The sequence below is a fragment of the Lissotriton helveticus genome, chromosome 10 (assembly GCF_964261635.1).
Source record: "Lissotriton helveticus chromosome 10, aLisHel1.1, whole genome shotgun sequence".
Classification (NCBI taxonomy): Eukaryota; Metazoa; Chordata; class Amphibia; order Caudata; family Salamandridae; genus Lissotriton; species Lissotriton helveticus.
Window position 1 is genome coordinate 393,449,421 of NC_136071.1, and position 24,127 is coordinate 393,473,547.

The following is a 24,127-nucleotide window of genomic DNA, read 5'->3' on the forward strand; positions in this document are numbered from 1 at the left end:
CTTTGTCCTCAAATCATGTGTATACAAATTGTATGGTTAGGCTGTTTTTTGTTTGTTCAACTGGAAAATTTGTATTTTTAGTTGTACATATTAATCTCAACATTGTCCTTTGAACTACTTTCACTCTCATTTCACTTGAGCACCCACTTTTTCTTACTCTTACTGCAATCTGCAGTTTTCTTTTAATGTGTAATTAATTTATGAATATGTAAATAAATGTGTTTTCTATGAGAATGATCAAACAAGATTGATTGTTTTTTGATCTAGTATGTGTTGGGTATATTGAACTAATACCATTTTTGGACCCACCAAGAAATACATCTCCTGCTTTTCCCTTGTGGATTAAATCCACTCATTCTAAAAAATAAGGTAAACATCAATTGGCGTTCTGAGTTTTTTGTCTAGGACCAACTTGCTATATAACATAATGGCTCCCAGCCATCATGAGTCATGGTAGTCATGTGCTCATGCCGGCCGGGAACCGTCCAAACGTTGCCACTCCGCCTGCGCGCGGTTAATTAATCAGTGGGCGGAGTTCGGACGGCTCCCGGCTTTCATGAGCACACGCCTACTGTGACTCATAACGGCTGGGAGCCGTCCTCAGTATGGCAGCGCCATGTCCAGCCCTGCCCCCTCTCGCACCGCAGGGGAATTTGACCCACAGCGAAGGGGTTAAGCAGTTCCAACATCTCAAGAATACATCTTGATTATCTACCTTGGCCTTTTTATAAAGAAAGAAGGAATGGAGGAAGTGATCTTTCCTCTGCACTGGCAATGACATGATTGCCACTAAACCAAAATAATCCTAGTCATCGGTCCTCACAGAGCACTGGCAAAGTTTCAAGGCCAAATTCTCCCATTATAGAAACATAGGCTGAGGCTCTTAATACATTAAAAGGATTTCTCCCATTACGCATATACAATAACTGATGCCATCCGTTTATCCAAGAGGGACTAAGGTACAGCACCAGATAGTTCAGTACACACAGGATGCTACACACGCAAAGTCGCTAAGAGAAAACAATGCAAGTATGGTGCTGTTAACTTGGCCCTGAACCTCGTCCGGAGCCTGCTTTGAAGCCAGGGCTTGCTAAAACAAACAAAAAAAAACAAGCACACACACACCTCTCACCTGTTCTTATGATCCAATTCCCAAAGAGTCACAAAGTACCTGCAGAATGATATGACTGCTCAATTTCCGAATATTAATGTTTCTAAAATTAAGGTTCTGATTATGAAACGAGGTAAAAATAGAAAAGTCTGCAATTTTTATTGGAGAATTGGTTCCGAAAAACTTAAGATTGTAGATTCCTACCTCTATTTGGGGAAAGTCATTTCAAGTTGTACAAGGATTACTCCCCATACTGAACATAGGTCTTGTAAAGCGACATTACATGCAAATGGCCTACGCATATTTTATAGCGCTATGGGTCGAAGACATTTTTTAAATCTGCTTTTAGTTTTTAAAGCTACAATTCCTCCCACCTTGTTATATGCTATTGAATCCATATTATGTTATATGCTATTGTATCCACTTATCAATGATATATGCTATTGTATCCACTTGTTATATGCTATTGAATCCATACCATGGATCCATAGAATGGAGCTTCTTGGATATGATCGAAGGTCAAATTTTCTGCAAATTATGTAATTTTAATACTCTTGTCCCAATAGCCGCTATTAGGCTAGAATTTGGCTTGGTGAGTTTGTTTATACAAGGTTTAGCTAGGGTAATACGTTGGGGTTACCAGCTAAAGAACAGAGAGCCTTTTTCATTGAGGACTTTTATGCGTCAGGAAATGTTTGCAGGACAAATGTATAAATACTCTTTTTCTAGTGATTTCTTCCTGGCACTGCATCATTTCAATGTGCAAGAGGATTTAGTGCTGTCTTTTTCTCTCTCAGAATTGAAATCTTTTTTAAAGATGTCAAGTGGCATAGTTAGCTATCAGAGAGATGTCAATATATGTAGAGCAAGGGCCAAACAATAGTCAAGGATTCCTCCCCGAGAGTTTCTCAGAAGTACCTTTACTGGAATTTAAGCCACGGTATTCGCTGGTGGCTCACCCTCTGTCACATGAACCTCTTACCATTAAATGATTTAACCGCAAATCGGTCACTCAACAGGAAAGGTGGAAAAAACTGTAACTTCTGTAATCAGGGTGCTCAGAACCTTGATCATATCTTGTTTGTACGTCCTGCTCTGTCTTTATCTCGATGTAGGTGGCTTCGACCAATGTTCATTCAGAATGGCATTAAAAATGCCTCGTCTGCTCGAGAATTTTTTTTTTCCAAAAAATTAAACTGTGTGTATAAAACATTTTAATTTTTTTAGGGAATTTATGAACATATATTACATTTTCATAATGATTCTTCGGGTTTGGTTGGCTATGCATTTAACTACATTTCTTATAATATAGCCCTTAAAGCCACAAGCTCTTATGTTCTCCTCGACCATTTGAATCTATTTCTCACCTGTGGAAAATGTACACTTATGACTGCTGTTATCTCATTGCTGTTGCACATAATTGGGGTTTTATCGGTTTTAAATAAGTTCTAAGGGAAAAGATTTTGCTGCTTTATGATGCACTTTATATAAAATATATGCGGCTGCTATGGTATGATATTTTTCCAAACTGTACTTATATTTAACACGATTTGATCTTTTTCCGTCTCATTATAGGCTGTAACTTTTTACGATTCCTGCTATATTATGCACTTTATTTAATAATCTGCCGTTAGATGAAATTGCTTCCTTATGTATTTCTTTCAAATTGCACATGCTTTATAAATATATATTGTGTCACCATTCGTATTTCTCTACTGGAGGGCTCCTCTTGCCGCCTAAAGGATCCCCTAGAGCTGATTTTGGAAATCTTTGATATCTTTTGATGATCTAAATCTGTTCAAAACGGTATAGTGACGTAGATATAATGTTTTTTTTATGAAGTGTTTCTTGTAATTGTTGCTGGTATTTTTATTATGTCTATTTATATACGTTTAAGTGGACCTCATTAGAGATCCAAATTCTTAATAAACATATTGAATTGACCTTTGTGTAGTTTTGTGAAGAAAGTCTGTCCTCATCACATTAAGTGCAACTCAGAGAAGATTGACCTATACTAGGTCATTGCCTAGGTAAAATGAAGTGAAGGACCAAGGAAGGTGTGCGCCATGTAGAGAATTTCTTGAGGTGAAATAGGCGGACAGAATACCTCTAAATGGTTTATTTTACAGCCATTACATAGGCAGTTTTCCAGACACGGCTAATTTCTTCAGTGACTGTACAAGTGTTATTCAGACCAGAATCATTTCCCATCCTCTGGGCGTTGGACAGAGCCATTCTTCTAGTCATTTTAAAGGAAGAATTTAGAACACAGCTTGCGTTCCGGCCACTACCACAGGTTTCTTCCTCTTTTCACTCTTCCACTTCACATATGGTTAGTTGTCAGAAAAAGGTCTTTTTTCCAATCATAGTACAGAAGCTTTCCGGGATAGGCCCGTCTTCTAGGGATGGCACAGGCAGGAGAATGCCCACATTAGAGTCACTGAACATGAAGTATCCATGAAGAGGCCCATTTTCTCGGCATAGTGCATGCAGCTCACCAAACTGGGCTTTAGTATGCTGAGTCTCATCAGATCTTTCATCTTCTCTGTCACCATCTCAGGATTTAGGAACAAAAAATAAATGAGGTTCTTGCTTTAAGCATTTATCCCAAGCCCTAGACTCACTAAGAGTTACTCCTCCTCCAGTCCTAACCCCAGCTTCAAGCTCATCAGAAGTGCCTCTCCTTTTAGACCTACTGCATTCTAAACAAATGTCCTCTCCCTCAGCCGCTAACCTGGTCCCTGACTCACTATGCATTCCTCTACCTCTTCTTTGTTAGAAATATAATTAAGAACTAAGGCCCACCAGAATTGTCTATTCCGCAACCTTTATTCTCATTGATTCAGTGGAATGTGGCAGTATCATTCACCTAATAATAACTGTCTTTATTAGGCAGGGTCTGTAGATTGAGAAGAAGGTGCGGTTTGTTTGTACCAAGCTATCTGTAAATGACAGAGAGTACATTTCCTTTTCATTGTCTAAGGCAGAGTATATCTCATTGAAAGAGATTGACCAAGATGAGTGGCAGGTGTTTGGATTGTTGCTAAAGATGTAGAATCACTCTTTGCCTACAATGGCCTATGAAAATCCCCTTTATCAATACTTTATTTTCCCACTCTTAATAGAGGCATAAGCTAGAGCAAGCAGACCACTTTATCAAGCCTGTCCTGCAATACAAACACTATAGCGTGGAAAACTGGCAACAGTGCATGTCTTTTCTCTACACTTCTTTTTAGTTTCTTGGTATTGGATCTAAGGGACGTTTCTCTTCCATTACTTTGGTGAATTTAGGGGGATCTCTGAATATCATTGACAAAGGGTTTTCAGTGGGCCTTTACTTGACTTCAAGATTTCTTGTCACAACAGAGTTCCATATGAGGTAGAGAAAAAGTTCACCAGTCAGAATTAGGGGTACAAGAAATCTCACACAAATGTGGAGAATACAAAGACAGGAGAGCACAAAGACACAGCCTATTTGAGTTACTGCAGCTCTTAAAGGTTCCTTCCAAGCGGGCAGCAGCATTAGTAGTCATGCATTATCAGTGGGACAGTCATAGCATTTCGTTGCATTCTACTGGTAGCAGGAAGGTGCTCAGTGCTTAGGGCACCCACACTGAAGTGTGTGGTGACATGGTCTCAATAAAGAAGCCTTTGCCACTAACATCCTTTCCCTTTGGGGAAAGGAAATGCATCTTGATTGGATACATTTATGTTTGCCTTGGTGGGAGAGGTAACCAAGACACCTATGTTTTCAGCATTAGGTGGTGACAATAAATTGAGAAAATTGATCTGAGGTCTGATCAACCCAAGAAAGGACACTAATTACGATCGTGGTGGATGGGATACTCCGTCACAAATGTGACGTATATCCCGTCTGCTGTATTACGATTCCATTATATTTTATGGAACTTGTAATACGCCGGAAGGTATATCTGCCGCGTTTGTGACAGAGTATCCCATCCGCCAAGATCATAATCAGGCCTTAAGTTTCCCTTTGTACCCACACAGCAGCAAAGAGCCAGAGCGCACAATAATCCCAACAGCGTTCTGATGTGACCAGGTCTCTAGACTATTCATAGTTCACTTCATTGACTACTATTGACATAGAAAAGGAATATTTGTTTTCACTTTTCTATTGAGGAACAGATTAAGGTTACTTAGAGCATCATCTGATGTGGAAAAGCAGTGATATCTGGGACTTTAAATATTCACATCTGCTTCTTGGGTAGGTGGCTCCTGAAGTAAGGACATAAAGAACTAAGCTATACTGGAAATCTGGCAGCACTAGTTAATTAGTTGGAAGTCAACTTTCATTAAGCCTAAAAATATATCAGACACACAAAAAGACAAATTCAGATAAGCAACAGCTGCAAGGGCTGTAATAAATACAGAAAGAAGGCCGTAAGACACACTGAATGGCAGACATTTTGAAAGGCAATCCTACAAAGAGGTGCAGGTCGAAAGGAAAGCACAGGTAGCAGTAAAAAAGACGTCCTATGTAATGCAAAAACAGCATGTGCCTGGGACACAGGCATGCAGATTGGCAGGAGACACTCGGCCATATCGAAAAAGACAGACAGGGCAATAGAAAGAAGCCGCACTGACATAAATATTGTGTCTAGATTAGAAGAGAGACTGTAGAAACATAAAAAGCCACAGAAGACTCCTGGCCACAGAGGGCTTTCTGGTGCAGTGATACAGATTTCTAACCCATACGAAGACCCAGTGCTGTGGCCAATCTGTGAATAAAAGGCACCCAGGTGAAGTGCTGAAGAAACTTGACTTATGGAAGAGCATAGGAAGAGCAATGTAGACATGTCATCCACTTCACTTCCCCTAGGGTCTTCCACAAAACGTCAGCTTGAGCTTGTACTTTCAACATGTGCAGGTGCTAAACACTTACTCTTCATGAAATCCAAATCAGCAGAGACTAGAGTCTGGGCCTCTGATTCATCTGTGGGCACCTTTTGATAGTGCGCTTCCTCCACTCCTGTCATGCTGCCGATCCGTCGACGCTCGGTGAGGCTGTAGCTTCGGTACGTGGGAGGCGGCCTAGAGAGTGGACGACTAACACTGCTATCCCCTGCAGGGGGACCACTACCGTCAACTTCTTCATTTTCAAATCTTTAAGAAAGAAACATCCAATGATTATGGTGGTACAAGGGCCCAGTATTGTTTGAACTAGTAAAACAAGCATTAAAAGAAGAGACATATCAAATGATAATATGACTCTTTATAAAATGCAGGACAAATGAATCAACCACCATGAATAACACTGGTCCTTTTCACAATGTGGTGAGCAAATGTAGGCCTTAATGTCATAAAGTACAGTACCCAATAAGGACTGAATTTTAAAATCTATTCAGCACAGACAGGCCTGAATTCATGCTAAGGAGCACAACAAGACCAGAACCTACCCATGGCCATTAGGCTTGATTAGGACAATCTACTGTGCACACTGATGTACAAATGCAACAGTATAGTCAGCATATCATAGGCCAGGTATGTTTTTAGGTCTCGCGTGGCGTACTGCGCACATGGGCAGTCGAGCTCGCAAGATTTTATGTTTTAGAGTGTACTTCACTAGCGAGGGTTAAGCCCCACCCCTCTTCTCCATTGGCTGGCCTCCTAAACGGTGGCCAGCCATTTAAGAAGAGGTCCTAGTGATGTTCTTCTTTCTCTTTTAGCCCACACCTTTTCAGACTGGGTTACTTGACTTACTGTTGGCGTAAAAGGTTTCATATCTTCTTTATGGGGCCATCTGTTTTGCCCCATAAAGAAGATAAGGAACCTTTTACTGCAGCAGTAAGTCATGCCGAGTCCGTCTGAAACAGACGGGGCTAAAAGAGAAATTTCTTTTATTTTAGTATAATCGCGGCACCCGCGCTTTATTTTTAAAATGTTAGAAGTAAATTGCGGGTGCCGCGATTATACTAAAATAAAAGAAACGCAAAGTTGAAACCCAGCCACTTATCAAAGAAAAAGCATCACTCTCCCACGCCTGCAATACCGCCAGTACCCGGGTTAATTTACTTGATGTATATTATAAGGAACTGTAACGTATTCAGCGAACTTATGTTTACAGCACATGAACGGTCAAGAATGTGCCGGCCATCCATTGTTAAAGTGCCAAAGCTGTCCGGTGTATACAAAGCCAGACCCCAGACCCACGCTGCCCGAGATTCTACAATCCCTGCTCTCCTTACAATCTGCTCCTTCTTTTTCAACCAACCGTTGTCTTGTTTCTATGGCTTGTAAAGACTTTCGTACAGCCCTTGTCAAATGAGCAGATAGCTGGTTGTCACATTGGCTGCCGGAATATAGCTAGTGCTCATGTCTCTTGACCATGTCCGCCACCCTTGAACAGTTTTTACTGCTACATTTGTTCCATTTTACCTTTATTGTTGTGGACAGAACTTTACTGAATAAAAAAGGTTTATAGTGTCAATTTTGCTTCTAAATTGGTGTATTGAAGCATGAGTACACACCGACACAACCCCAGGAAGATAGAGATACACACACATAGACGCAAAGATACACACATGAAGACACAAATATTCACACAGACGTGCACACGCAGGCTCACAAGCACAGGAGTGTTCGCACAACAGAGAGGCACGGAGGCATGGACACAGATACTGGCACGTCCCAGGCACGCACACACGGGCACACGTGTGCATGGACTGGTGCAGCTGCACACACACACACACACACATGCACAACCAGATGCACAGTTACACGCACATATGGGCACACACTGGCACGTGTGGAGAGACTGGTACAACCACACGCGCTGCCACAGAGAACAAGACTGTGCAGCGCGATGTGTGCCCCTGGGCGCATAGAGACTGCCAGGTGGGGGTGGCTGTGTGCCAGGGTTCCCCAGCGCTGTCACAGAGAGCGAGACTGCGCAGCACGATGTGTGCTCCTGGGCGCGTAGAGACTGCCAGGTGGGGGTGGCTGGGTGGCAGGGTGCCCTGCGCAGCAAAATCCAACACTGTCCATATAACTTGTAATTTCACATAAAGATAAATACACAAATTCTCTCTCTCGCACACACGCACACATAATCTTTCTTTATATCTTTTACACACACATTCCCTCTCACAGTGTGTCTCTCCCCCTCTCTCTCATACACACACACAGTACGGATGTGACAATCAGATTCATGCCTGCAGGAGACAGGCGTTGGGGGGGGGGGGGGGTCACCTGTGAAGACACAACCAAGGATAAGACAAGCACAATTACTGTCAGCTGTTATTAAGAGGAGCCGTCACTGGTGGGGGGGGGTCGCAATCGGCACCAGCTGCGCGTCACCAGAGAGGGTTTAATTCAGGGTTATTCACACATTCAAGGAAAGGTGAGAGGAGGAACGAGGAGGGGGGCAAACTGCAGGCACGAGCAGAAATGTGCACAAAAGCGTGTCTGCACGCCTATGATTACATATGGAATATATTAGTGTGTGTGTGTATAATATCCAATGTATAACTATGTTAAACTGCCTCTGTAGAACCACATACAAATGTTAATATATACATATCTAAAGAAATCACGCTGGGCAATGGCACAATAAAAGGTGTTTGCTGGTGTAAGTCATGATGTGGATTTGACACTAAACGGACTTCTGAGCGAATAACCCCTGGCCCACTTGGGCAGAATTCTGGAGCATCAGTTTGGTGCAGTTTAAATGAAAGTAAAGATTAATCGGGACAATGAAATACAGGCTGTCCTTTTGACTAAAGATGCAATTAGTCCTTAGCACGCAGCTGTTGGTTTTACAATTGGTTGACAGTTAGAGCTGCTGAACAAGAGTTAGCGGGATAGCTCTAACAAGCAGACGATCAATGCGGGTATACATGAACTCGGTGACTGAGAGTTCGAGGCTTTGAGTAGATCGTATTTTCACTCGTAGCATAATTCATTTTATTTAATTTTCTGTATTGTTAGGTGTCACAATGAATAAGCCTGCAATGTCTTTACCTTAAAAATCAGAATGTATTTCATTAAGAAAGATACCGTGTATACAAAATCATGTGGAAATTTCGAGGCTTCGAAAGGACCCTGCCAGAATACCGTTCTAATATAATGAGTTTCAATGCAATTTTCCTTTTGCCAAAAGCGTATACAGGTAGACAAACATTAGATTTCAGATATACTTTTACCTCGGTTTGTTTTTTGCCCTCAGTACGACCCTTTGGCGGGGTTAGCTTTGGGGGAGGAAGAAGGGGGGGGGTTCCCCACTCCCCTCAGTCTCTCCACACCATGTATGATCTGGTCATACAAGAGGAACTTCTGCTTTTGGCCAAGGAATTTCCAAATGATACTATGAATACTTATCAAGTTTTTCCCTATCAGCGTGTAATGTCCGACATCCGGTGTCCAATTGAGGCCCTTTTCTTCCACTATAAATGTTTATATTGTATATAGATTTCACTTGTATAGAATAGTTTATTTACACATAGACATTCATCTGTTAATTTACTTATAGGCACTCTCCCTTCGCCTAATCAAAGATTTTGTAAATTTTGTACATATAAACTTCGTTGTACATAGTTGTTGATGTCTAAGATAGATGCCTTTCTCTTATCATGTTCTCTGAGTATTGAGGCTGTTTTTTTGTATAAGCTCCTATGCCCATGTTTTAACATGTGTTTTTTAAAAAATTGTTTTGTAAATTGTGTTTGTTGTTGAATTGTTTATCACCTGACGTAGCTAGTATAGTAATCACTTGTTTGTATGTTTTTACCGACAGCCCTGAAGAAGTCCCAGCTTGGGACGAAACGCGTCGGCTGTACATTGTTTTTTTGAATACATTGAAAATAAAGATCATTGGAAGATTAACAACATTCTGTCAATGCAAAACGTTCTTTTTCATGCTTATTAGTAGCATTGGAATTTGCTCATTGTGTTTTGTGGTGCACCTTTGCAGTTGTTTAACTTGTATACAATTCCATAAGGAATCAGCACAGTAACGATGGGTGCTAGTCAGTGTGCACACACTTCCCTCTAGTTATCTTGGGGTGAATTATTATTTGGGGTGAAAAATAGTCAGGTGCTGACATTAGGAAGGGTCCGTCGTTGTACCTTTGGTATTCATTTCAGGTAGACAAACAATGTTTAACCAATTTAAAATGCTGATACTATGAAATGCCACACGTTGCTGAAAAACGAATGTATTACATAGCTCCAGACGTATGATGTTGTGGTAGTCTGTTGGCTATGTTTATTTATTTTATTTTTTCAAACACAATCACGTGATTTACTTTAAAAGTGGGATGCAAACAGACTCTTGTGCTCGTGAGAAAGGGAAGGCAATTCCCGAAACGCGTCGAGTAAGGCTGTGATTAAATCCGGAATTTGAAAACTATTGGTGGCCTGGACTCCGTTCTTGTGAATCGTGAACGAGTGTGTTGGTATGTGAAGGGATTGGCGATCCCGTCCTTGCCCCTACGCTGCAAGAGGCCACTACAGCTTCGCGCCAAAACTTATGCTGGAATATATATATATATATATATATATATCCGTTCACAAGCCTCCAAGCTTTAGAGACGCACTCCACAAGGAAAGCTTCACCAAGCTCTTTTATTTCACAAGTAGCATTTTCAAATATATGTATATATATATATATATATATATATATATATACATACACACACATATATGAAATCACAATCCCTGACAGCTCAGCGCCTTTCCTCCTAGCAGGCACCAATCAGGAAATGGACCACAAACAGCAAGTAAATATATTCTGTGCTTTTTTCCTTTTCAGCAGACATGACGCGTTTCGACCGGGGAACCCGGTCTTGATCACATGACATGCCGTGAACCCCCATGTGATTAAATACTTTTCATTCCGTAACATGCTCCTCCCATTTGAATATAGCTATGGAAAACAGACTATTAGTAAATTATTAAACATCCACAATATGTGCCATTGAGACCATGTTGTTCGAAAATAAACACATTTCTGTATGAATACACAGATTAGAAATAATGGGCAAGTGCCCTTAAATGTAAAAAATACACAATTTATTAGACTAAAACCTGCTAGTCATTAGATCTCATTGCACGACTGTTTTCCCAAAATTCATTGTTGATGGCATGTTTTGAACAGTGAAATCATATTACAGATGTGCTATACCCAATGTGAAAATAATCATACTCATAGTAAAGAAAGGGGAATTTTGTTCATTTTATAACCAGCATTTTCTTTATGAATTTGAACATATAAAGAATATATAGTTAGAGGTTCTATCTGACCATTAGAGTACTCATTATTGTACCTATTCATTAAAGTGCTAGATGCCTGAAAAGTGACGCGTGCATTAAAGTGCAAATAACATGTAAACAATTACCACAACTCAAGTTGATTCCATATAATATATCCCATATGGACATCATGATTTGATAAGCTTGTGCAAACAGCAAAATGTAGACTCCTCACCCACAGATACCAGATAAAAACTAGTAAAACCAGCAACCCAGTAAAACCAGCTTAAAAATCCAGTATTAATAAGGTAAAAAAGCCCACATAAAACTATATACACAGCTACAAAATTATCAATTACAAAAATTAAATACAGTTAAACAGCATACATTTAATTATCAAGTCAGAATACAATTATAGCAGCAAAGAAGGATTTATATAACATTCAATTCATAAGAAATTGTAAAGATCATCTCCTGTATTCAACCCATTAGGCATTTTGGTGTCGAATTGTACAATATATTGACTTTCCAGCTGGCGTAATTTTCTTTCTCTATTACCCCCTCTTATAGACTTTGGCACGGCATCAATCACAAAATAATTGAGATCATTAAGATTATTGTGATGTACTAATTTAAAATGTCCTGCCACTGGGTAGCTAGAATCAGAATTGACAATCGCACGTAAATGCTGTAAAATACTATTAAAAATGCGTAATTACGTACTGCCTATGTATTTTAATTGGCAAGTGCATTCCAAAATGTAAACAGCAAACTCTGTTTTGCATGTAAAAAATCCTTTCAATTTATATGGTTCTAGGGAGAATGCATCCTGTGCCTCCCTTCTATTGACACCAAATTTACATGCTCTACCGGAGCTACCCTTAAAGAAACCGGTTCTTTTGGACAGCCAGTCAGTTTTCTTTTGGGCTTCAGGACTTGATCTATCTAGAGCATCCCTCATAGAGGGAGCTCGCCTGAAAGTAATGCCGGGGGAGTCCTCTATTTCAGGAGCTATTGTCATATCAGACTTTAAAATAGGCCAGTTTTTGGTGATAATTTGTCTGACCTTTTTATGATGACAATTATAAGTTATTATAAGTCTGATAGGGACCTTTTCAGTTTCAACCACCTACCCATGCATTCTTGGATTACCTTCCTGATTGTCACCTAAAATTTCTAAATTCTGTGAGATGTCTAATTTAGATAAAGCTTTCTTCAGATCCATCATTTTGTATCCTCTTGATAAAAATCTCTGCACCGCCTCATCAAGGCAAGTAGTTAAATCCTCTTTATTGCTGCATATTCTTTTAATACGCAAGAATTCCCCATAGGGTATACTCTTGACAAGGTGTCTCGGGTGGGTACTGCTAGCATGGAGGATCGAGTTGCCCGCAGTTTCCTTCCTATGTAGTTTGGTATATTTTTTTTTTTTTTTTTTAAAACCTTTATTGACATCAAAAAGGAGAGACAAGTCAAGGCCTACAACCCATCCGGCCGGCCGCAATGTACAATACAATCAGGAGGCACCAGGCAAATATCACATAATCAATCAATACAAAGCAGAGGCCGTACAATATAAAAGGGGGGAGAAAAAATTCGGGAACCAAAGGGCTAAAACACAGGAGTAAATAAGGCTTAATTTTATAATATGGGGAGAAGACGTATGACAGGCGCACTTTCAATACGGAGGCATCCGATATCCCGTAATCAACCGAAACATTAATAAGGGGGCATGGGCCAGAAGATCGGGGGGATAATACAATGCATTCAAGAAATCAGGATATGTGAGACACAATCAGCCCCTGAGCATTCTTCTCGTAACATGGCCGCCACCCAGGACACTACCAAGCCAGAACAGAGGGATCGGAAAGACAATAAACCAAAACCAACTCGTCATAAGAACTTCTAGGACACCGAGAGGAAAGGGGGGGGGGGGACGAGGTAGGGAAGGGGAGGGGGAAGGGAAGGGAAAACGGAGGGAAGACAAAAAAAGACAATAAAAAGGGAAATAAAGAAATAAGAAAAACGAAAGGAAGAAGACACGCCGACCCAGGCCCCCCGTGGCAGGAAGACAGGAGACAAAAGGAGTAGCGGCCCAAGTGGGGGATGGCAATCGGGGAGAAAGACAGCCGAAACCTATCAGGAGGATTAACGACGCCACACCCCCCACCCGAAACACACCAGAGGAGGTCAGGACAGACGCGGCCTCACGAAAAAGAGATAGAAAAGGGCCATAGAACCAGAGGACAAACAAAAAAATAGTACCCAACCCACCCGACCCACCCTGCACCCCTGTAGAAGGCTATGGCCTACCCTTCAGACAGCGTGCCTGTCGCCCTAAACCAGAACCCGAAATATAGCGAGAAGTAAGAAAGAAGAACGAGACAAAAAAGAACAACCAAAGCGAAGAAAAAAAAGGACAGGAGGGAGGAGCAGAATAACTATAATCCGAACGGGCGGCCGCAGCCCTCCGCCCAACCAGAAAAATACAGTCAAAAACAGTCCAGGACGACACCCCATCACGCGCTATAAAACATTAAGAGAAGGGGACCGCCCACCTTTCTACGATGAAAAACAATGATACTACTAAATTGTATACCGGGAATCCAACAGAAGTCGTACATTTCACCCCCAACCCTTTCGAGCGACAAATCCCACCCACCACATGGCAATGTAAAACCACATACTAAATACGAAATCAGCATATAGTCGAGTGGAACGGTGACTAACATAGCTACGTGGGGGGTAGATAGATCCACAAGGGAGCAATAGTCCGAACCGAAAGTGTAGATGCATCAACAATCGCAGCACGATCAGTGGAAAACAGGAGTTCAGTTGCGCCACTGGATCGGGCGAGGTGGTCCCAATTATAGACACAGGCAATGTCATCGAAGTAAGCACAGGAGGCAGTCCATCAATAGTTTCAGGCAACAATGTCGAACATGGTCGCAATACAGCATCCAAGTCCCCGGGGTCCGAACCATGAAAAGCAGGGCGCCCCAAAGTCACCGGCACACTACACGCTCTTCGATCAGCGGCGGAGACACTCAAGTCAATCGAGGGGGGCGAGGCAATGAAGTCATCGAAACAAGAGGGCGACAAGAAGAGATGGCCGCCCAAAATGGCGGCAGATCGTGGCGGACCCACCGAGACTCCCAGGGCCAGGGAAGCGTGTAGGGATCTCAGTGCTTCCAGGATATCTCTGACCGTCGGCTCACGTCCACCAGATCCGCTCCCCACACGATTAGGCAACACGGGCCCGCCGCCACAGGGTGATTCTCGTTCCAGAGGGTCGGCCGCCATTTCGTGAATCAGCCCAATCGCCGCCCACCAAGACCCCCGGAAATAACAGTTCGCAAATGTAGGACTTTACAAGCTCCGGGGGTCCCAGCAAGGGCGGCCTCGATGCCAAAAGGATATCCGCCCAAAACGGGTCTCCGCCAGCACCAGCTCCGGTGCCCCAAACAAGCGGAGTCCGGGCCCCGAGGACCAGGGCCGCCGGACCAAGCAGCGGCGGAGGGAGACCCCTTCACAGAATCAGGTCCCGGGGCCTCTCACCCACGTCGGCCGCGCGGCCACCAGGGCAGGCCCGGGTCAGGATCGCCGGGATCTTCGCACATCGGCTCCCAACACTGGTTCTCGCTCTCGGCCGGGGCCGAGAGCCGTCGGATCCCGCCAGCCAGGTCCCGGTCCAAGTCTCGCAGAGGCCCCGATCCCTCGGAGGCCACAACTCCGGAGCCACTGCACACCGAGACCCCGGGGTCGGATGGTAAGTACAAACAAGCCGTTATGTTTCAATGCCCCAAAAGACGTGTCGTCCTCGGACAGGATAGAAGACAGGATCGTCAATCAGGACGGAGGGCTGCGGGAGCCGAGCTAAAGGGCGACCATCACGGCCGCGAGCTAGGCTCCTCCTCCTAGTTTGGTATTTATGATGTTATTACAGATATATACCTCTACATCTAGAAACTCGACCCTCTCCCTGCTGATATTGGCTGTGAACTTCAGGTTGAAATTATTGTCATTAATGATGTCAACAAATCTGTGAGCTGATTCGACAGATCCCTGCCAAATCACACAGACATCATCGATGAAACGCCACCATGTGATGATGTTGTTAGGAAACCCTTCCTCCAGGACGTGACTGAGGACATGTTCCTCCCACCAGCCTACATGGAAGCATGCAAAACTAGGGGAAAAACATGCCCCCATTGCCACGCCCCGGAGTTGTTGGTATACTGCTGAATTGAATAAGAAATAATTGTTCTTTAGACATATGTTTATCATTATTAACAGCATCTTGTTGTGTTCATAAAATCTAATATCTCTATATGAGAGATATTGTTTAGTAGCTTCAAGACCCTGTTCATGATCTATACTGGTGTATAATAAACATCAGTCCGTTACAATGAAACAATAGTTGTCGTTCCATGTGATTTTTCTGAGCTTTTCTAGAAAATGGCCCGTGTCTTTAATGTAAGATGGGGGGGGGTTTCCACAAATCCCTTGATAAAAAAATCGACATATTTAGACATAGGTTCTTTAAGTCCTCCCTGTGCAGATATAATATGACGGCCAGGCACAGGGTTGATCTGTTCATGAACTTTAGGTATAAAATATAGAGTTGGGGTGATGGGATGGTCAGTTAAAAAAAATATATACTCTTCCTTGTTGATTAAACCCTCTCTTTTCCACTGAGCAAGCTCTTTAAACACTAGATCTTTAACTATTCGCAACTCATTAAGAGAAACCTTTTTGTAACATGATACATCATTCAAGTGTCTACTAGCTTCTTCTATGTAGGCAACCCAGGGCCAAAGGACAATATTTTACCCTTTGTCTGCATTTTTTACCATGATGTTATCATTCTCATTGATCTTTTTCATGAGTTTAGTGTATTGTTGTTCATTGTAACTTCTATTTTGTTTTTTGTTAACAACATCTCTATTCAATTTCTTCAGATCATCTATGACACAATCACTAAAAATATCAATGGCATCACGTGGCATGACTGGAATAAAAGTAGATGGGGATCAGAACGGACTGATGGCAGAACTAGTGCTTATAATTCCCATCCCACCAAGTTCTTGTTGTGTGTTCTCCTAATTTCCTTCTGTCAGGCCTGCCAATGAGTGTGCCTCTCTCAGTGTTGGCACATCCGATACCTGAAATTTCACCCTTGGTTGATGTTCAATTGTAAAAGCCAATGCTGTTTCATTTGCTTTGTTCAGTTTATGAAATTTAACCAACTTGAGTTTACGGATACATTTAAACACATCTATTCTTGATTGAACATATTTGAAGCCGGATTTCGGACAAAAAGAAAGACCTAAAGATAAAAGTTGGATTTCTGCAGTGTCCAGGTCGAGGTCGGTCAGATTAATGACCGTATTATTTACAGCTTCATCATCTGCATTTATTGGTCCATTTGGGTTTTCCCTTTCCCTCTTCTCCCTCTCCAACTGCATCTTGCGTTTGCGCCTTTGGTTGCGGCGCTTGTTTCGTTTGGCCCTTTTGGTTTCAATGGTATCCTGGGTCTCAGGGTTTGTCTCCGATCTTCTATGATAAACCCCAGTTCTTCAGATGGAGTGAAACTGGTAGACTGCTCTGCCCCTTCATTTCCCATACTACCATCATCTGATTCCGCACTGCTTATCGTGGAACTTGCCTCCGTATCAGTTAAGATGCTAATATCCTGGGTTGGTATTGATGTAGTAATTGTCTTAGGAAACAGGGCTTTTCTTTTCGCGCTTTCAAATTTTTTGAGAATGTAAACATTCTCCCAGTTTCATAATCCTTTTTGTCCCTGGAGAATTTGAAAACCTTACGCTCCTTGATTATATTTTCATGTTTTTCCAAACGTTTTCTGATGCTTTCTTTTTCTTTCTTAATGCTGTCTTGTTGTTCCATAGTGTCCAATTCTTGATTTATTATGTCAATTTGCTTTACCACCTCTGCCCCATCTATTTCAGCATATTTTATTAGGATCCATACCATGTTCCTCGATGCATCCAAGTTGTTGGTGGCCCATTCCTGCAACATTAGGGAGTTGGGGTTTTCAAAAGATGGAGCAAATAATACTCACAGCCCCCTTGGAACTCTCCCGGCTTCTTTATATTTTTGTAGGGATTTACTTTCCCACCACTTTGTCAATTCTGTTCTTTGTAATTTTGCAAGTTTTTTCGATAAAGTTTTCACATTTGTTTGTTTGTTATCTGCATCTGCACCGCCACTTTCTTTATTTGTAGTAGTTGCAGGTAAGTTGGAGAACAATGCGTCCGCAATTGCCTCACGGTGACGAAGCATGTCAGCTGCTGCCGCCATTACAGCGTGTTAAGATTTAGGGATAGTTATGCACTTATTGAACGATCGCCGAGTGTATTTTTTCGCACCCAGCTGCTCCGTAATTTCTCACATATATAAATATATATGTTGCTCACCAAGGCACTCCCGTTACAGAAGGTGCGCTTCCCACAGCTGGTGCGAGTTGCAGGGACGGGCTTCTCCTGATTATTAATTTCTCACCAAGAAATTAGACTCGCACTCATACAGGATATGGTTTCAGCAGGTTTTAATTATTCACCTACGCGTTTTGATCCAAAGATCTTGCTCACGGTTACAAACATTATGTTTGTAACCGTGAGCAAGATCTTTGGATCGAAACGCGTAGGTGGAGCAGAGTGCTGTGTGCTGTAATGGCACTTGAATAATTAAAACCTGCTGAAACCATATCCTAGATGAGTGCGAGTCTAATTTCTTGGTGAGAAAATAAATATATATATATATATATATATATATACATATATATATATATATATATATGTATGTAGATTCATTTCTGCATTAAGCGTAGATATTTATGTGGCTCTGTGTGTGTGTGTGGCTCTGTGTGTGTGTGCGTCTCTGTGTGTGTGTGTGTGGCTCTGTGTGTGTGTGGCTCTGTGTGTGTGTGGCTCTGTGTGTGTGTGTGTGGCTCTGTGTGGGTGGGTGGCTCTGTGTGTGTGTGTGGCTCTGTGTATGTGTGTGGCTCTGTTTTTGTGTGTGTGGCTCTGTGTGTATGTGTATGTGGCTCTGTGTGTGTGTGTGTGTGTGTGTGTGGCTGGCTCTGTGTGTGTGTGTGGCTCTGTGTGTGCTTGGCTCTGTGTGTGTGGCTCTGTGTGTGTGTGTGTGTGTGTGTGTGTGGGTGTGTGTGTGGGTGTGGGTGTGTGGGCACAAATGCAATAGGTCTCACATTTGCAAGAGATTAAGCTATTGGCATTGTAAATGACAATGCCATTTATTTATCTGTTTTCAAAACCAACACATACATAAAAATGTTGTCATTTACAATGCCAATAGCTCTAACTTTTGCAAAGGCGAGACAGTTGCATTGTAAATGCTTGTTTAAATACTGATGTTAGGTTCTTGTACCTCGTTCTTTAGGATTTACATTTCTTTAAAAGTCTTTACTTTTTTAAATTAGAACATCTAGAGCTAGTGTAGCTGGAGTATTGGTTATTTAATTGCCACAGACAGCTGTTGAAAAACTGTTGCGGCCTCAACGAGTTACCAAATAAAAATGGAGGTTTTGGGAACTAGGCACACCACAATTTAATCTCGACACACAAGAATGGCACAAAAGAGGATAATAAGTGGGCAGCTTCAACTAATGCTCGACACATACTTTCCCAGAAGTTTTGAAAGCAATACTACTCACCTGGCTCAGTCTTCTTAAAATTAGTGCACGGCCACCAACTCATATGTAATACAATTTTAAACATCAGAAGCTATAGGCAATTACATCAAAATATAAAAACAAACACTTCATTTAATACAAAATCACAATGCATATTACATCAGAATTTCCCTAAAGCGAAGGCAACACTGTGCAAAGGTAGTTGAGGTAATACATACAAAGCTTCTCAGCAACATCTTACCTCATATTCACAAAAAAACAGAACACAATATCAGCACAATTACAGAAGTAAGCAGCAGTCTAATACAATATGGGCTCCAGTACATGTATTTTTTAACATACATAAACTTTAGTTTTTGTTAAATGTTTCAGGAAACCCACGAGCTACCCATCATTATCGCAATATTCTCTTTGTCGAGCTGAACAGCAATGAAGATAGCAATGAAGATAACAATTAAAAGTGCCTCTGCCTTGTAAGTTACAAGTATAATTTACCAAATCTCTCGATAGCAGATATAAAAAAACTATAGTTTACTCTTTTAAAAAAAGAAAAAATTGTTAACACAACATCATTTAATTAATTTCTACATTGGCTAACCCCTCGCGATTCCTTAGCAACAAAGTGACCTCTTTATTTAAAAACTTTGAAAAGCTTTCCTCAGAAGAATCAAGTAATATTAAGGTCAATAAGGAAGTTTAGGTGAAAATCAATTTCCTAGGTAAAGAATAAAGCTGGTTCATGGCACCACGCCACTTGTTGCCAAAGTCACAACTCTAACCTTACTGGGGGTAACCTAAATGATTGAGTAAGATTAAAGGCATGTTATGCAACATGCAATTCTATTATAGCTAATTCAATTGTCTGAACGAACAATTCCAGATCCATATAAAACTACTGGAACAATGTTATCAGGTATGGCTTTGATTAGTAGTTGTGTTAAAAAGCCCGCATAACAAGCATTAAATACAAGAGGTCCGGATAAAACAGCCCCAGTCTTTTATTTTTATCATCTTCATATGGGCAACTAAGTTAGTAATTTAGTAAACATCACACTCAGAGAGGTATACATGTTAACTATCACCAGGATCATGGATGACAATAAACGTCCAGCATTTTTTTCCGTATACTCAAAATTTAGGTTAGGAGAGATTAACCACAAGTTTCTTAGCAATACAGTAATTCTGATGTGCAGCATTTTTTCCTTCGAAGGACTAACGGCTTTAAATACTGTAAAACAAAGTCATCCATAAATTTAAAAAAAAACACAATTTACATGAAAAACACTTTTTTGAGGGAACACGAATTAATAATACTAATTCCATTTGGAACATCACCACAAAATAATTTAAAAAATATAGAGGCTAAGAGACAGCCTTGATTAAGGCCATTTTAGTGCTAAATGTTGCAGACATTTACGGATAATTAAAGCCTTAAGCTCACTGCTGATTACTGTGTAGCAATAGAATAACATAGTAGTCAAGGTATATTTTTTGAGGGCTTCTACTTTGTCCCATAGAAGGGTGGGATTTATTGAAACAGACACGGCTTTAAAGTCATCGAAACAATTAAAAAAAGAGTCCGTTTTCCATAATTCTTACTTTTCTGCTTCCCATAAAATCACGATTGATCCATCACGGACAGCTGCAGGCCTGAAAGCCTGCTTGTTCTACTGGGATTAGTTTCTCATCCTCCACACAAGACTTCCTATTTCTAACTATGTTGTTGAGTAGGCCAGTTAAATAATTGCCCAATATAGTCCTCCCGAACTGATTCTTCAATGATGCAATCTAAATTCACTCAGTGGATACATGGTCATTTACATACTATTTCCTAAAAAAGTCTACTATCATATCCCTTCATAATTTTTCATAGTCAATCCTCACATTTATACCTATCTGAAAACCATTACCTTTACACGAGGAACACATTGGTGCTTCAGGTCAACCATTGCACAAAATCAGACTTACATGTGTGAAATTTAATAGTAGACCTAAATGGCACACCTTGCAACAACAATGAGCTAGCACCAACAGCGGATGTGATCTCTCACCAAATGGTGTCCTCTCATGTGTGCTGAAAAGTGAATCAAAGAGGGGAAGCGGAGGCTAACCCTGTTGTTATATCCTAAGTGCTTACCCTTTCAGTAGCAAGAACACGCTGCTCTACCTCTTTAAACCTTTCACTGTTTCCCACCTAACAGATTGTGGGGCCTATTTTCAAACTACATTTTGTAGTATGTTTAGTAGTACTGCAGTAAAGCTACTAACGTACTACAAAATGCAATTCACTAACCTATATGCAACGGTCTACCAGCTCCCCCTCTCCTATAGATTATGTGCTGAAAGGGAAAGATGCTGGAAAATGAGACATGCTCATTACTAAATGTTAGGGGTTAATGAAGTAAGGAGGGGTTTAGGGAGGGACAATCACTCACCGACAAAACAGTAAGGTTTTTGCTACTCACAAACTACACTATAGCTACTACCACTAAAGAGTACCCACAACAGTAGTAAATGTACTGCAGCTCAGAGCTGGATTAGGTCCAACAACACAAATGACCAATCATTGGTACTGCAACACCCTCCCATTGAAAATAATGGAAGGAGGGAATTAAAATGAAAGGACAAATGCTAAATTAAGGTAACTTATGTGAACTTTCTAAAAATATAAATACATTTAATATAAAAATTATATATAAATGACACATAAATATAATTTAATATAATAACTTTTTTCAAATTTAAAAACTAATGTAACTGCAAGGGCTGTTCCAGGCCGAAACATGTCGACACGACCACGAGGTGTCATGGATCAGTGACTCATCTACTCAACAACGCTTTGTTTTAGTCTTATTCCTGTTCTATTTTTTCTACCGTCAATAAAGATTGACCTATAGGATAGGACGTATTCACCACTGTCGACATCCAGACAGTCTCCCTCCTAGTGGAGGTGTTGATGTCAATTGGAGAACAGAACACTCAAGTGGCAGACCCTATGATGACATTATCTACCAAACCACACTAAGCAGAGATTATATACACTGCAGAATGTGAACGTGTGGTTGAGGGTCTTAGTGATACATTTTCTGAGACTCTGGTATTGAGACCACTGTGGTTCATTCTCACCCTCGCTAATTAAGTACAGGAGTATTAACCTACAACTTCACTTCCAATGAGAGAAGACTACCATATCGTGAGATTGGAGCTGTCGGTGGATATAGACTGAACAAAGTAGCAGCGCCATTTTGAACGCAAAGACGGAAATCCTGTTGCTCCTTAGCAGAGCACACAAGCCACAAAGGCCCAACGGAAGGTCAGCAAGGCACTAGCGAGCCAGTCACTACCCTCACCTACAATAAGGTAACGGAAGAGGCCTGAGTGGCAGCCCCTCATTGCATTGAGGCGGGCAGAGAAGCAGGCGGGGGCCACCCTAGCCAGAGGTGTAGCAGTTGGTTGGAGGGCCCTGCTGGCCCATAAGTAGCAGCAGAACTTTGCTGCAGAAGATGATTCTAAGGAACAAAGCACCCTGGGCTTAAACAAGGCACTAATAGAGTGGTGGCCTAGAAAGGGCTGGTGGGAATCTTGACACACTGGAAAGCAGCAGATGCAAACAAAGAGCCCTCAATCTGATGTTCAAAGAAGAAAAACAGACCCCATAAGGAGCAGGCATCCAAGTAAGGAGGCACACCTGGGGAAACAGTCAACCATACTTCAAACCGATTTCACCTATTAAGACCTGATTGATGCAAATGAGTAAAGGTGAAAGAGGGCCCTGGGACCCAATACATTCCTGAGCATTTCCATCATTATAACTCAAGGACCTGGGTTGGGAAGTTGACTAGTTTGGTACACCAGTATGCCCACAAAGACATGAAGCCGGGCCCCAGGAGCGCTGCAGATAGCTGGCCCCATTGCTTTGAAGACAAAGTCTTTTGTGAGAAAGCATGTGATCATAGTGGAGCCAGCCAGGGCGAGGAAGAAGCCCTGAAATGGGAGGCACTTTAATCTTTCCAATCCAGGGAGAGCAGAACTGGGGTCAGCACTGGGCAAAGAGACCAGGCTTTTAAAAGCTACTGTTGCCTGAAGAAATTGCGATCAAGGGGGATGACCAGAGGGAGGGACCTGGGCCCAAAGGTGGCCAGCAGGGCTCTAGGATTTCCAACTGGTAGGGGGACAAAAGCGAATTGTGGAGATCAAGGTGGAGAGACCCAGTCATGTGTCCCTGATGAACGGGAAGGTGAATTCTAACTATTAGGTGTACGTGTTCACAGATTCTGAAAACAAATTAACACCCCTGGACCCAGGAACATCCCTTGATGATGTAGCCGAAGGATACTTGGACAAGGGTGCCAAGAGTAGTCTGAGAGGGCCTTGTTATACAACGAAAGATAACAGATCAGAGACCTGAACACTGACTGGCTCTTCTGGAGAGTGGAGGAGCTGGGCAGTGTGCCAGAACAATGCCACAATGAGACAAGAGTTGTGCCTGGGGCCATTTGGGCAGTCACCAGCATACAGAGCTGTAAACAAGCATCATTTAACAAGGATGAACTATCCCTACAGGAGGGTCATGCCAAATGGTAGAAGAAACAATCATTTGCAATGCAATAGGTCTCGCATTAGGAACGTTTGAGCTATTGGTCTTGTAAATGACAAATTGTTTATTTATGTGTTGGTTTTGAAAGTTGCAAAATTAATAGCTTTGTCATTTACAATGCCAATACTTTTAACTTTTGCAAATGTGACACCTAAAGCATTTGTAATGCAACATTACCCTCCATCAACCACCTCAGCAAGAAAGCTGCCTGGTTCACCGAAGATATCCAGACCTCCAAACGGACATGCCGGAAGCTAGAGAAGAAATGGCTCCACGACCGCACACCAGATAGCCACGCAGCCCACAAGGACGCCATCCGCAGACACCACCACCTCATCAGAACAGCCAAGAGATCCTCCTTCAAAACCCGCCTGGATAACAACGCACATGACAGCAAAGAGCTCTTCAACATAGTAAAGGAACTCTCTAACCCCAGCGCCAACACCAACGACATCCTGCCCTCGCAAGACCTGTGCAACTCACTGGCCACCTTCTTCCATCGCAAGATCGCCGACATCCACGACAGTTTCAACAC

General features: G+C 41.8%; 1 protein-coding gene across 4 annotated transcripts in view; it reads right to left on the reverse strand.

The window, feature by feature from the left end:
• The window catches only part of SLC4A2 (solute carrier family 4 member 2), a 1,409,997-nt gene that overhangs the window by 783,363 nt on the left and 602,507 nt on the right, over positions 1-24,127 (reverse strand). For all 4 annotated transcript variants that reach the window (XM_078662834.1, XM_078662833.1, XM_078662832.1 and 1 more), the window contains one exon: positions 6,015-6,235. In XM_078662834.1, coding sequence (XP_078518960.1) covers positions 6,015-6,235 — 221 coding nt within the window. The remainder of the gene's footprint in view (positions 1-6,014; positions 6,236-24,127) is intronic.